This window comes from Myripristis murdjan, chromosome 15 (genome assembly GCF_902150065.1).
Source record: "Myripristis murdjan chromosome 15, fMyrMur1.1, whole genome shotgun sequence".
Classification (NCBI taxonomy): Eukaryota; Metazoa; Chordata; class Actinopteri; order Holocentriformes; family Holocentridae; genus Myripristis; species Myripristis murdjan.
Genome location: NC_043994.1, coordinates 22,582,584 through 22,597,881, shown reverse-complemented (window position 1 = coordinate 22,597,881; position 15,298 = coordinate 22,582,584). Strand labels below are relative to the sequence as shown.

At 43.1% G+C, this 15,298-nt stretch overlaps 1 protein-coding gene across 4 annotated transcripts in view; it reads right to left on the bottom strand.

Moving 5' to 3' along the window:
• Positions 1 to 2,421: 2,421 nt before the first annotated feature.
• Positions 2,422 to 15,298, bottom strand: part of micu1 (mitochondrial calcium uptake 1) — a 42,286-nt gene continuing 29,409 nt past the window's right edge. For all 4 annotated transcript variants that reach the window (XM_030070036.1, XM_030070039.1, XM_030070040.1 and 1 more), the window contains 7 exons: positions 15,122 to 15,236; positions 12,514 to 12,596; positions 11,628 to 11,828; positions 9,983 to 10,120; positions 7,069 to 7,177; positions 3,624 to 3,713; positions 2,422 to 3,387 (listed from right to left, as the gene is read on the bottom strand). In XM_030070036.1, the coding sequence (XP_029925896.1) occupies positions 3,224 to 3,387; positions 3,624 to 3,713; positions 7,069 to 7,177; positions 9,983 to 10,120; positions 11,628 to 11,828; positions 12,514 to 12,596; positions 15,122 to 15,236 (900 nt within the window). In that variant the 3' untranslated portion in view covers positions 2,422 to 3,223. The remainder of the gene's footprint in view (positions 3,388 to 3,623; positions 3,714 to 7,068; positions 7,178 to 9,982; positions 10,121 to 11,627; positions 11,829 to 12,513; positions 12,597 to 15,121; positions 15,237 to 15,298) is intronic.

Sequence of the window (15,298 nt, the reverse complement as noted above, 5' to 3'; positions counted from 1 at the left end):
CCGAGAGCACGCATGGCTACATGGATCAAGGGCAGAGAAAAACAGCAGCACTGGCAAAACAGTGGCTCTTACCCATCAGCTGCTTCACCTGCAGGTCCAGACATCCCTCACTCCTCCGTCACAGAGAGAGGAACTGCTACTATCACTGCCTTAGTTCAGCACAGGAAAAAACAAGAAATGGGCATACCATAATCTGTCCTGTGAGATTGTATTAAACAGCAACAGTCTATGATAGAAATCTGAGTGGGTTTACAGCTCAGCATACAGCATCATAGAAAAGGTCTCTTTTCAAGCAAATGACTACTTACCAACAGATACAGGAGACTGCTCAGAGTTACACTTGTAGATTTTATAGACTTGTAGATTTACAAGCCTATAAGAAGATATTATTGATGACTTGCTCCAAATCAAGACTACCTAGCTTGCACTGCATCATGCTTGTAGAGGTGGAAGTGAGATGACTAAATAAAATAAATAAATAAATAAATAAATTACTGCAGTTAATATCCCAGAGGCAGTTGTTTAGTGCATGAAAGGATCAAGTTTCAGAGACAGATAGAGCCCAGTGTCATCAACGTAGCACTGACACGAAATGTGTTTACGGATTAATGTGGCCAAGTGAGAATTAGATGGAAAATAAAATTGACCTCATGGCACTCCATGTCTGATACTTGTAGACATGGGCAAATCATTTGTGATTACAGAGAATACGCCCTTGGACTAGGAGTATGAATCAGTCCAATGCAATGCTGGTAATACTAATCCAAATTTAAAATTGGTTGACTTATGGTATCAAATTGTACTGAGGTCTAAAAAGGGTTACCTCCCTGGAGACAGACCTTAATCTAAAACCCAAATCAAATCTGCTACCTTCAGCTTGCACAGAATGTTTTTTTTTTCTCTCTTCTCGTCAGATTCGCCTTCTTGGCCAGGCCTTGCTCGTAAAAGAGATTTTTTATCTTAAGCAATTTTTGCCTGGTAAAATAAAGGTTTAAATTAATAAATAAACAGCTAGGATCTTCAACTGGTGCTAAAATCAAATTACTCCCAATCGTAGCATTCCTACACTGGTTATCTAAGGACTCAGTTTGGGAATAGATTTCAAATGTTTCATGATCAGCAGAGCTTGGCTTCATCACCGGCTTTTTAACCCTCGATGAATGCCGAGTGCAAACTGAGCCCCTATGGTAGAGCATTTGTGTTTGTTACTGCGCCGTAACTCTTGGGTATGACAGAAGGCACATGAAATATGACCTGATTGCACACACACAAACACACATATACACTTTGCATTCATCAGCAGAAACAGCTTGGTACTAATTCACACTCGAAGGAAAACACGCGCTGTTCTTACATTGCGTATGTATACAGATTGAGGGATTGTGTGCATTTCTGAGCCCGCACGTAAATAAGAACCGTCGACTTAAGACGAAGGCATTCAATCACAGTCTAAATTTAGCCTCCTTCAGAAGTCTAGAAACATTTACCCATGGAGCATTGGCCTCAGCGCACACCAAGCAGAAAAATATGACACAGCTTGCTCGCTCGAGGTTTACACGGCTGAGCTGTTGAGCAGGGTGTTCAGTACAGCCAGAACAGTTACTAGGCAGTCTGCAGCACAGATGGAACCACTGTTGCGAGAGACTTGGTGCCATTCAATCCAGTGTTGTTCAGCAGCTTTCTGGAGGCTGGGAGCCCACTCCTGGCTCTGTGGGCCACATACAGGAGCCATGATCAGGTTAGCAAGTTTTGATTGCAGAAGTAACTAATGTGCCGTAACGCTGAGGAGACTGTGGTGTTCTAGGGATACATGCTTTTAGACAACACTTGAGGTTGTATCTTCTCAGATTTGAAAGCCTGACTTAAGCTCTGGGAAGAACACGAATAAGGAATACTGATGAGACACTTCAGCCTAATCTCCTCCCTGGCAATCACTCCTGAGTACCACTTCCGTATGTCTGTTGCACTGTGTGTGTGTGTGTGTGTGTGTGTGTGTGTGTGTGTGTGTGTGTGCAATAGAGCGAACAAGCTTGTTTAAGGGCACTGCAGTGGTGTGTGTGTGTGTGTGTGTGTAGGCAGGGCTGCAGGACAATCTTTTAATGGGCAACGGAGGCTGAGGACTGCCAATCCTGTCCATTTCAATTAAAGAAAAAGGCTGACTACTACTTCCCACAAATTACCATCTTTTTCTTCCTCTTGCACACACTTACACAATGCATACAATCAGCGATGCACTTTGGCCAAACATTTCACACTCTGGTTCATTACATATAATGACAAATGACTTCCTCAGTGCCCCAAAGATTAGTTTCAATAATTCCCCACGGTGCTTCAAAGTTTGGTAATGAGAACATGGCAGGGAAATGATGTCTTACAAGCAAAGCACAAAGGCAAGAATTAAAAAATGCCAGTCAGAGAGGATTTGTTTGTTAATAAAACACCTTTAATAGAGTAATTCTTTTGATATCCATCTTACATAAAGTCATTCAGTGAGCAGGAATGACAACTGAGTATACACACTTTGAAGAGTAAATTGTAGTGCAAGGCAGGCTTCGTTGATCCCTTATGGTCCAAGATAATAGGACTAAAGATTCAGCTAGAGCGAGCAGACTGAACAAGAGTAAGGAATAATGAGGTGCTAACAAGATTACCAGCGGCCATCACTCTGCCCCACCACAGAAATAGTTACCGTCCTATCCAATCCATACCAAATACGGAGGTAACATACTGCAGCATTTATACAGCTGAAGGTCAAATTTGATTGAGTTTTTTCTCTTGCCGTTTGCAGTCAAAGAATAAATCACCTCAACTAGGCTTCATCTACCGAAGTGCTGTACTTAGTTTGGGACAGGCTCACTGCTGGTTGCGTGGTGGCCTGCTGTTGGCACTGCATTCCTCCATAGGATGTGGCAAAAATAAATGTACAAGTTTACAAAGTCCAAATACCAATGATGCCTTGGACCAGGAAACGCATTGGGAAAGCATCTCAGGACACACTGTGCTGTGTCAGCATGCTTCAGTCACTATATCGAAAGCTCTAGCCACACTGACATGCGTGAATGACGGATGGTGCGTCTCGGCGCCGCAGTCTTATTGAGTTCTTTGCATTAATTGTTTATTTAAATCCTTGAGACCTTCTGGAGGAGGACACTTTTGACATTGCTTGTGTTGTTGCTTTGTCGCACAGTCTTTCTCCCGCACCCCACACACATCCGTCCACTATCTACTGCGTCTTGGGTGTGGCAAAGTCCCAGGCAGTATCCTGGGCACACTTCCACATGGCTCGCACCAGCCGAGTGAAGCCCATGTCCTTTGGTTTCTCCAGCCCACGCATCAGCCGCTGCTTCATAATGGCTATGAACTCCTTATTACTAAGCTCACCGTTCCCTAAGGAAGATAGAGAGACAGGATGGAGGGAGATGGGGTGGGTGGGGGGGTGATGAAATAGTGGAGGAGGAGTGGGTAAGAGGAGGAGACGAGGAGAGATGATTTCTCTTTTAGCAATGATTTCCGCCTGTCAATGGAGGGGGGAAATACTTTGCTTTACATGAATAAATATTTGCAGTGGAGCTATGACAGTCTGTGTCAATGAAAATGGAAGTAAAAGTCTGTCAGCTACTTACCATCACAGTCGAACAGAGCGAAAACCACATCACACACGTGGTCTGACAGCTCCACCTTGGCCACAGTGCGGGCTACCTGCTTCATGGTGGCTAGTTGGAGAGGGAAAGAGAGAGAGAGAGAACGAGAGAGAGAGATTTACCATTTGCGCTAAGGAGTAATAAAGGTGTGAGTGGACACAGGCTCACATGAACACGAGCCAGCTCATAAATGGCCCATTTGGAGGACATTGTGTGCGAGCCAAGTTGCTTTGGATCAATAGCAGACAGAGCTCGTGTTCACAAGGGAGACCATCTGATAGATGCGAGAAAGAGAGAGGAGAAAGCGGCTGTGAGTGGAGGAGGAGGAAAGATGAGGAGGAGGAGAGCAGAAACGCAGACAGCTCTGAGATATCTAACTGAGAATGAGAAAGGCTGAGAGGAATGAGAAGGAGACGGTCGAGGGGGGTGTGCAGAGCGGGAGGAGAGAAATGGAGACAGAGAGGAAAAGAAGAAAGAGAGCCCCAGGGTCATAACGGGAAAAATAAAGAGATGATAAAATGATAAAAACCTCTTAAGTCTCGACCGGTTTTATTGATTATCAGACTTCAAAGGCACAGGAGAGGAGGAAGGAAGGCGGAGACAGAAGTGAGAGATGGGAGAAGCCCATGATGAAAAGAATAAAGTCCGTAAAAACAGTGCTACAAAATGGATAGAGAGAGAGAAAACACAGAGCATCGCACCACCACACAGTGAATCTCATTAGTGGCCTTCTTTTTGAGCCTGAGAAGGCAATGTGCACTGATGGGTAACTGACTGGCTTCTGATAAACTGGACAAAAGGGGTACGAATTTAAAAAATGTAAAAGCAAGCTGGAGAAGCAATGAAAAGGCAGGAAAAAACAAAAAAACAAAAAGGAAGATGTCAAAGAGAAACAATGAAAGTGAAGGACTGCATTGTCAATGCACGGACAATGGGGAGGACAGGAATCATTTACAGATGCATGCCAGACCCCCCCTTTCTCTCTCTCTCTCTCTCTCTCTCTCTCTCTCTCTCTCTCACACTCACACACACACACACACACACACACACTCTCTCCATACTCACTGATAGTACGGCACGGCAAAGGATTCACAAACCTAGCAAAACAGTCGAGCTGTGAAATAAGATACAACTCTGAGTGTCATTATTTTTTACTCAATACTCGATCGATTCTCCAGCCCTTCGATCAATCTGTAGCATTCATGCACTGTGTTAAGTGCAATGTGTTAATTATGTTAATAGACTGAATTACATTTTTACTCTGTTTGTGGCCCTATTTAATCATATATGCTGTATCATTTATCTACCCAGCTGTTATGCAGTAAGTTGTAATTTAAGCTCTATTAATACATTTTCAGTAAAGTCTGTAGAGAATTGCAATTATCTGTGATACAGATCGCATTATAACCCATGTATGATGATATGTATTGTACTGTAAATGCATAACAAGGAAACACAGGCAGACCATGAGCAGACATGTTCCTGAAACTATAAGCTGACAACAAGCACCTCAGGGTGCCGCATCCATCGCTCCTAAAAACAGCAGCTGTGCCACCACTGAATCACGACTAATGGATCCGCTGACAGAAAACATCTGGAGTCCTATTGAGGAGCTGAATCACCGTAATCAATGACGGAAAGATGGCTCATAAAACACTTCCCAGTTTATGAAGACTCCAGGTTTGTGTGGCTCCCTCATATTTTAATTAGCTCTTATTGTTAAAACGTGAAAATTTTGATTCACATTTAATTCAGATGGAAAATGAAGTAGCGGCAGTGAGACTAGATTTATTGGTGGATGTTATGCTTGGCAATTGCAACTGTCTATCTGAATGTCAGTCTTACACATACACACACATACATGCACACACACTCCCTACACTACTACTACAGAAATGAGTGCAGGTTCAGCCACAGTGCAGCTATTTGTTGAATAAAAAAAGAAATACCTATGGGTAATATAAAAGTTTAAAATATTTTTAGAAAACATTCAACAGGATTACTTCATGAGTCGGAGGTTATATAAATATTTAATGGCTGGCAGATTTGAAAACAGACTATAGCCTACCCATCTGTAACCTTATGTGAAAACTCTTCCTGTCTAAATGTTATTGGGATGCAACATTTTTCTTCTATCAGTCTGTGATTTTGTGTCCTTAATGTTACAATAAATGGTGTGTAGATAAAAATCATTACTTCAATAAATGTGAGAAAGCCTGATATTTGTGCACAGTGTTGGAGATTTCTGTAACCTAGCACAGCCAGCTGATATTCTGAGTTCATTTTCATTGAGTCGTGGTTTGTGATGAAATGTTATTGGAAACCACAGCGTCCTTTGACGAAATTCAGGCGTGGATGACAACAGCGACAAGCTGTACTAGTTTTCTGTACTGGAAAACAGAAACAACCCGACATCAACAAACATTTTCTTCACAAAAATGCCAAGAATCGTATACCAACAAGCTAACAAGGTAGCAATATGGTGACTCACTTTCACCATCACAGTTGCTGCCGTTAGTTTAGCTTCACTGCTGTCCTACTACATCATATGATTCATTTATCTGAATGGACGAGTTGGCTAATGATGCACAGATGGCCGATCCAATCACGTGCTAGCCATTTTGGAAAAAAATACCCGTTGCTGCCACCCTGCTGCAACCCAACAGCCCAAGCTGTGTTTGGTGATATGGACAATGTGCCAGGTTAACATTTTTGTAGCCTGTAACTGCATCTCATCCACCCTCTCCTGTGTCATCTGAACCATATACCAACTGCATTTACAGTCTGACTTGTGGTTGGACCCAGGGCTGCACAAATCCATTCCCCTTGCATGTCTGCACCGTTGTGGGTCCGGTGTGAAACGGCCATCAGTGTGCAGGGTCAGACACAGTGAGGCTCTCTTGCACTTTGGTAGTGTCAATGGATCCTGTTGTCACCAGCTCGCAGCTTGATTACATCCCTGTGGTGCTCAGGACTGAACCAGCACCCATGTGATTACTGCTCAGTTTTTCTACCCCTAGCTGGTCTCCTCCACTAATGAAGATGTTGGCATGTGTCAGTCAGGAACCCGTACTGTCAAGTGGGAAGCAATTTGTCAGGTATATATCTCCATGGTCTTTGGGTTTAGGGCCTATATTCTGCGAAGGCATAGCGGTAGATAAATGGATGGACGAACAGATGACAAATGGGTGGAGGAACAGAGGGGAGAAAAGCCCAGCTCGAATTTGGAGCAAAGCCAGGAGAAATGAGATGCAGGGAGGGGATCTGGCTGGCTGAGTGTTAACAGCACTAGGAGGCATAGTTGTGGAGTGTGTGTGTGTGTGTGTGTGTATGGGGGTACAAACAGCAAAGTTGAGGGTGAGAGTGAAAACACAAAAAGCCTTAAGGGTGAGAAAAGAGAGAGCAAGCAGGAGGATGAGCACTATACCTTTATCTATGGAAGCTCCAGCCATGTGGTAGAAACTCAGGGCTGTGTCCACATCATTCACGTTCTTGAGGAAAGTGAAGAAATTCTCCACCTCCACAAATGTGATGCCCTAAAAACGGAGGAAAAAGATAAGGAGAGAAAAACAGCAGCAAATCATTTCTGCAGCTTTATCTGAGCCACTACACACGACAAAAATCTCCATCTTCAATTTGTTTTGTCTCATTTTCAGTGTGAAAAATCTTCTTTATCTCACAGAGGTGTAAAAATCTGCAAGTGGGAAAAGCTAATCACACTTGTTTCCAATGTAGTTTCACTTCTTTCCCGAAATGTTTCTGGGAACAGTAGTAGTAGTATGATGGAAGTATAAATATGTTGAAACAAGGAAGAATAAAGAAGATCAGTCCACTAGAATCAAGGCAATTACCTGTAATTCAAGAAAATTCTGGACACCAACTGATTATCATTGGAAGCAAGTGGGATTATATCATTCCATCCCAGACTTTTTTTTTTTTTTTTTTTGCTTGTTTTAAGAAAAAAACACAGGAATTTAACACTGAAGGAGACTAAATGTCTAACCGGTGGCCGTTTGACCGGTTGTTGCCCGTTTGAATTTTAACCGAATAATCTTGTCGGTTAATTTTAAGGCCGAACGTGTCGTCGCCGACACAAATGCGCATGTCATATTGTAAATACTGTAACTTCCGTAAAGTTTGCTCTATCGAAACAATTCCAACTGTTCCTGAAAGCTAAGAAGTTGCTCATGAACCTACATACAGTTTAATACGGTAAACATGGCGACAGGACGCTCTGCCAGGCTTGGATTACGTCATCACACTCAGAACACAGCTCGGTAGAGACAGACCGGAGAAGCGAGCCAAGCTTATGGTGATCACGTATAGTTTTGAACAAAGTATGTCATGCAAGTCTGCAAGAGTCATAAAACCACCAAGCAGACTCATCGAGGAATCTGGAGACAATATTTTTCAAGAGGAGAGAGAGATTTCTTCTACATCACGGTAATCAACATGCATAAATTACATAATGTTAGTAGGATATCATGTAGGCTATGTACAATATTTGACTTCGGAATGAATGGTGTTCCATATTATCTTATGTCTGAATTGGTTTTGGGCCTGTTGAGGGGACATCCGTGGTACAGAACGGACACGGTCGCATTCTTGACTGTCTGTAAACTTTACAGACAGTCAAATAATATTCTTGGTTAACTGAAATAAACCGATTAATGAGGCCCGGTGGTCGACCAAGAAAATTCTCCATTTTCGCCATCCCTAAGATATTTGCAGTGTCGCACTTCTATCTGTTGAGGAATCAGCCAAATATCCTAAACACAGCTGTGCAGTTCCAGGGAGCGGCTCAACAGTGTGACAGAAAGAAAGGAGGAAGTGGGCAGAAACACTCGACACACATGGATGAACAGTACGACATGAATGGTCAGGGGAGCAGTCTGTTTAAGACACTTCACACACACACATAAACAAATATGAAAGGATGCACACTCAAACAGCTGCCACAGTGCTGATGAGCTCATTCGCAAAAAGAGCGAGCAGCTGGTCCCATGCAGTAAAGAACACCTTGCTCATTTGCGTTGCAGGTAATGCCAACACTGACTGTGGTAAACGGAGAGATGGGAGATGAGAGAGCAAGAGTGAGTGAGAGAGAGAGAGCGAGATAGCAAGAGAGAAAGGGATGCTCACTGCAACTCTAATTCCTCAAAGGGACCGAGCTATGGCAGGAGCCGGGCCCGGCTTATTCCTGTGCCTGGGAGGAATGGTAGTTTCTTTTGCCCTCTGTCTTCTTCTCTCTACTAATCATTTCATTTAACCATCGACGCAGCCTTATCATAACTCAGTCTGACATCTGTGTTACATTTATGCAAATCAACACGCACCACCATGTGTATGCTATCTTACAAAATAAAAAAAAATAAAAAAAAACAAGAGGGATATATTTTGCTGCTGGGATAAGTATAGGTGTGACATGAATACAGCCAATTAACTGATGGGGATCATTATACTGAGGCGGGAAGCAGAGCCGGCATGGAGCCAGAGTCCCTCATGCGAAGAGCGATGGAGATAGGGAGGGGATACCAGGGGGATACTCGTATACTCATTTTGACTGCCACCTCTCTACATATTAGGCCCCCCCCCCACTCCAGGGCTGTCCCAGTGGAGCCATTTTACTTGCCTACTGTAATGTATTGTAGCAATATGTGGTGACAGAGTGGAGGAACTATTAGAAGAGAGAGAGAGACAGGTGAGGGAAGGTCGAGATGGTTTTTTTTTTTGTTCGAATCCTTGCAGCTGTTTCATGCCGTGTCATGCCGACACTTCATCTGAACTGACTGGAACTCCATAAGGAGACGCTGATAGATGGAAGAGCCAACAGATAAGAGGACGAAGCCTGAGGAAAACAGATGAGGTTAGAGATGAAGGGAGGGTGCGAGGCTGTTGGGAACACAGACAGAGAAAGATAGGAATCTTTCTCCCGGAGCTTCCTGAGGAGCTCGGTATACACTCGAAACAGAGATGGAGGAAGGAAGGTGGAGAAAAGAGGGAAGGAGAGTGAGTGTTGGACAGGTAGATAGAGGAGGGCTCTGACTGGGCTGTCCCCTCAGTGATGTATTACCTTTCATCCTGTATCTATCTCTCTCACACACACTCTCTCTCTCTCTCTCACACACACACACACACACACACACACACATACACGACATCCCAAAACAATCTCCTTTCCCTTCAGGCACGCACTACCTCTTACGCATCCCTGCGCATCCACACTTCACTGCTCAAAACACTCCATACTACATCATTACCACTGAATACCAATGACTTAACTCGATGATACACACACACACATGCATTCACACAACAAAAAAACACACAGGTTGGTATACCTGTGCATCCTTAAACATCTTCTTCAAGCCTCTCTGCATCTGTTTGAGTTTGCGAGACTGGACCCCACTGTAGGCCAGCAGCATGCCACCAAACTGTCTCTCGGAAATTCTGCCGTCCACAGGGTCATTCCTCTCAAACTGGATGGGGAAGAGAGACAGACAAGATAAAGATTGAGTGCTGTGCAGAGGGATAAAGGAATTAATGCGAGGGGGAGCCAAGGGGAGATGGGAAACCGTAAATACTGGTGTCAGGGCTTCAAGTTGAATCATGCTTGGAGCTGGTGTGGGTGACATTAATTCTGCATTTTTACAATGTTCCACTGGAGCATGGCTTAGCAACAGTGGGCCTTGGCTGTGTCAGGTCAATCCAGCTGATTTACATCTGAGGCTGCTTGACAGCCATAGGGCTCCCCCCCTATCCACTTCCAACCCCCCCGCCCCCAACATGCCGACCTCTCAAAATGCTAATTCCACACACTTCTGTGAGGCAGCTCATGACTAAACCAAAATAAGCTCGGAGAGAATGTTTTGAGTGCTGTTTTGAAATGCAGCACGCAACCATTTCAGGGGTGACCTGGCCTTTTATGCACACATGGGCGATCTGCTTTTCATGAGGTAAAGGTTAAAGCCATTAAAACTTCGCTTTGAGGTGCATTTAGAGGGTCTACATTTCAGCACTCTGGAACCAGATTCCAATTTCACACTAAGAACATGCCTCTGCAAGGGAATTCACCGACTACGAGTATGAGGAGAGCTACAAGAGGGAGGGAGAAACCAAGTGAGGGATGGAGGTAGCCCTGCTGTCAAAAGATGAACACAGCTGGTGAAATATGGCCCTAGGTGAGCTGCAGCTTCAGCAATTAGAGAGAAAAGGAGGGAGGGAGGGACAGAGAGAGAGAATAAGAGAGGGAGAGAGAGAAGGGGAGGCTTAAGAAAGGGGATTATCCACGTTAAAACAGTGTCGTCCTTATCTCTGGTGTTATGATTCCACTCCCTGAGCGTTATAGTATCAGTAAGAACTGACAGATACTGATTTTGTTTCTGGCAGATGCTCAGACTCCAAGTCCTATTCTTAGAGCTGCATATGACAGCACCCATTTGCAGTTTGGTGCGTCAGCCAGACAGTATCCACACTAATTAATAGAAGAACCATATGCTCAAAAACAACAAGCAGTAGCTGTTACTGTGGAGGCAGGGGAGAAGGCCGAGGGGCTCAGGTGCTGCACCAAGAAGAAAGAAACAAGAGGTTGGCTTTTCATGCTCAACTCTCACAGCCATGAGAGAGTGACATTCACCAGTGCTGATGACAATCCCAGCATACCTTACGTGTCTTCCCCCGGCTTTCCTTTTTCTTTTTTATCTCACGTCTGACACTCACCTGTCACTCCATGCTTGCTTTTCCCATGGCATTCACTCTTTATTTATTGGTTTATGTGTTTATTTAACAAGGATTTTACATTTAAAAGCTGCTCATTTTCATCTGTGGTCCCTGGAAAGGTGCAGGGGAAACTAAAATTTACAGCGAAGCGGCAACATTCAGATTAAGTTTAATTACAATACACAGTGGCACACTTAAACAGTAGTAGAATAATAATTACAGGGTGATATACTCTTATTCTGCAAATTCTCTCTGCCCCTCCATCACCTCTAGTTTGAGCACGTCATGCTGCAGTTTCCTCTGAAACTCCAAGAAGCTGCCGATGGTGAGCTTGCCCTTCAGGTCAGCGCCGAAGAAGTATGTGGTGAGAGCCGAGCTGCAGCCAGCCGTCTTCAGCGTGTTGCCTGTGGTGGAGCGGTCACGGTGCCGCATGCCCATACTGGTCTGGGAACGGATTATACTCTGGACCTGGAGGTGAGTGGGTGAGGGGGTCGTGTCAACTGCGACTGATGACTTTCAGCAGTCAATCAATAAATCACAATTACCACAGCAACTGTTTATCAAAAGAGCTGGTTTCATCAGGGAGCTAAGCACAGGCTAGAAAGCATACAAATCAAGCGGACAACCAAAAGAGGTGGGTTTTTATAATATACAGTTCACACAGATAAGATGAACTGGATTTAAAATCCAGGCAATTACTCAGTAGCATCCCCCTTTCCAAAAAAAAAAAAAAATCCAATCACAAAGGTGGAATTTCACATGAAAGGCATTCTCATGGCTAATGAGGACCAACTTAAGCGACTTAGAATGACAAAAGGAGCAGACGTGACACTGTGCATTATAAAGTCTATCAGATCCAGTGGTATAGATATAGATAGAGACTGCAATATGATAGCATTTATCTGTTTCCTCCGAGACAAAGTCAGAGCAGCGCACACTGGCATAGAGTCTACAGTTATTACATGTCTGCGTTATGGGTTTTTATAATGCAATCTGGCACAATATGCAGAGATTTACTCCAATCTACTGGGTTTGTATTTGTGTCCCTGAATGTTCATGTGCGTGTGTGTGTGTGTGTGTGTGTGTGTGTGTGTGTGTGTGTGCATGTGCTGTGACTACTGTATGTGAGCTGTGTTGCTGATCATACTCTAACCTGCTCAAACTCCTCCAGGTCCACCTCTCCATCACCGTTCAGATCAAACATCTTGAAAGCAATCTCAAAGTTCCTCTGGGGAGCTGGAGAGCACAGGAGAGACACACAAACACACACACACACACACACAAACACAAAGAAACACATAATGCAACACAGCATGAAAACAACAGGACACACTGGATCGACCCATGCAACAGCTATGGAGTTCAATACTGGCTCAGTCACTACTGTTGCATCAGCTCACTTGAGGGTGAACTGATGAGGCTACAGAGCATCTTCAGCCTCCGCCTCATCACCCCAAAGATGCAACTTCAAGTCGTTTAGGTGCTCTTTTGTGAAAACAGTCATTAAACTGTACAATGTTTCCTATCCTATCCAACAGCCCTGGTCTCAGCCAAGCCAGTGTGCTGAAGCAAGACGCCTGCGCTGTGCATACAAACTATTCTGGAATGTGACATTTGCCTCACTGTTTTTCCAATTCATACAATCTCTGCATATAACATTTTCCTCTGTACGTCTGCAACCTCTCTCAATTTTCTGACAGTAATAGTGAAACTGAGGATAGACTATGATGCTGTGTTTTGTGTCATTTTTCCACATACACAGTACCGTCAGAAGCTGGTATAGGTGCAATAAAAATCACTAATTTCTTAATTTTGCTGTATCCTTCTCATTAGAATACATTGCATATGTGCTAACATTTTTAAAACATATCCAGACATTTCATATTGCATGCATTCCAATATAATACAACTTTTATATATTTCAATTAACCCCATAAAGCCATTTGTATCATATATGATACACGTTATCAAATAACACATTCCATTTCAGTTTAATCAATACTTGACCAAAATACTGTTGTATGCCTTTAGACACTTCCCCTGTTCACCCTGGACCATACCATTGGCACTTCAAGTACTATCATATATGATACAACAGAAAAATCGTATAAAGACATATTTTTTGAATTTTTTTTTTTTTTTTTTTTTTTTTTACATTTTGTTATAGGACTAAATAAAGGGTTCAATTTCAAAAAACTGGAATTTTCTGAATTTTCATAGTTCAAGCTTTACAGGGTTAAATATCATGTATTTACATTCATATGTACATGTACCATGTACTCTGTGTTTTTGGTTGTATTTTCACATGATACAATCACTCTTTCTGCACCTCATTAAGTTTTACAATTATCATACACATCCCAATAAACCTATAATCCATATTTTTCCCCATATACTTCAATCAAACAAACCACTCAAAAAGTTCTTGGGTAGTCAGCTGCATATATGTATATGAAGCATGTTGGTTATATTCTTGTTTGTATTCAGTTTTCCTTCACTGAATCTTATTACCATGCGCTGCTGCAACAAACCAATTTCCCCACAGGAAATATTAAAAGTTTCATATTGTCTAATCGCACACACAGGATTCAGACTGTAAATATACAACACTGTCGGGATGATCGGGGCGCTGTGTGTGTCTGTGTATGTGTGTGCAAGTGTGTGCATGTGTGTGTCTGCATGTCAAGCCAATATGTGGCATCCTTTGTACTATTTTAGTGCCTGTGTTAAACGGACTGAGACCAACCATAAGGCGTCCTGTCCTCTCTGCTTATAAATGACTTACCCTTGAAAACTTCAACGCTGTTTCTATATGAATGGATTATAATGAACAGTCAAGCTAAGCTGGGAATAAACGTTTACCAGCCGCTGGAGGAGAAAGTCAGAGCTATATTTTCATTACCCTGGCACGCTGACATCCAGAGAGACAACATTAGAGCGCAATCTACTTCTTATAACCACCAACACCAGATCCAGCTGAAACAAACTGATTCAGTGAAACAAAACTCTGAGGCAGGAGGCAACTTGAGAGACAAACATTATTAACTCTGTAACAACTGACAGCACTGGAGATTGTATTGAACAGGCAGGAGAGGCTTTCTTACCTGGCTAACACTATTATATTGGACAACTCCATTTTTTAAAAAGAAGTGGGCAGTTCTCTCCCTCTTGGCTAGCAAAGAAAAGAGAGTCAAAAAGAGAGGAAGGAAGAGCCAGCAGAACTCCTCTTTGGAGTGAACCCCCGGTCAATGAGAGTATGTGTGATTTCAGGCATAGGAGGTCTTAAAGACATAGTTCACCCATTTTCCAAAACAATTTACATTATTTTACTTAGTTAATAGTCAAATCCAAGAAAGCGAGGACTCATCATGATAATGAAAAATGCCGCATGTTCCATTATTTTAACCATAAAGGCTGAAAATAATACAATATGCCACACCCACAGCCACAGTAGAATCCTAACTATATTGACCTAAAATATCATCATTGTTCATTTTCATACAAACACTTGTACAGTGCTGTTAAACCTTGTTTGACTGAAAATAAGTCAGCATCCAGTGCAGCAAGAAAGCTACGTATTTCACTAATCACTAGTTTTTCCATCTTCATTCTTTCCCTGGGGAACCGCATTCTGCAAGGAGGGCAGAGTTGGAAATTGGAACCCAAAAATTCTCTCCATTCGGTACCACCAGAAATCCAAGGAAATCGGGGAGTTTTGTTAAAGCTAGGGTGCTGGACAATGGTTTCAACTTTGTACTTACTGGAGAGGACAGTGGTGAGGAAGATGTAGTCAGAGAAGGAGATGAGGCCACATTCCCCCAGTGTGTAGAAGATACTGTCCTCATCTGCAAACTTCTCCCTCTCCTGGGCGATCTTCTGCTCACCCAGGTGACCCACGGCAGAAAAGGGATAAGGCGTGTGTTAAAATAATACATCTC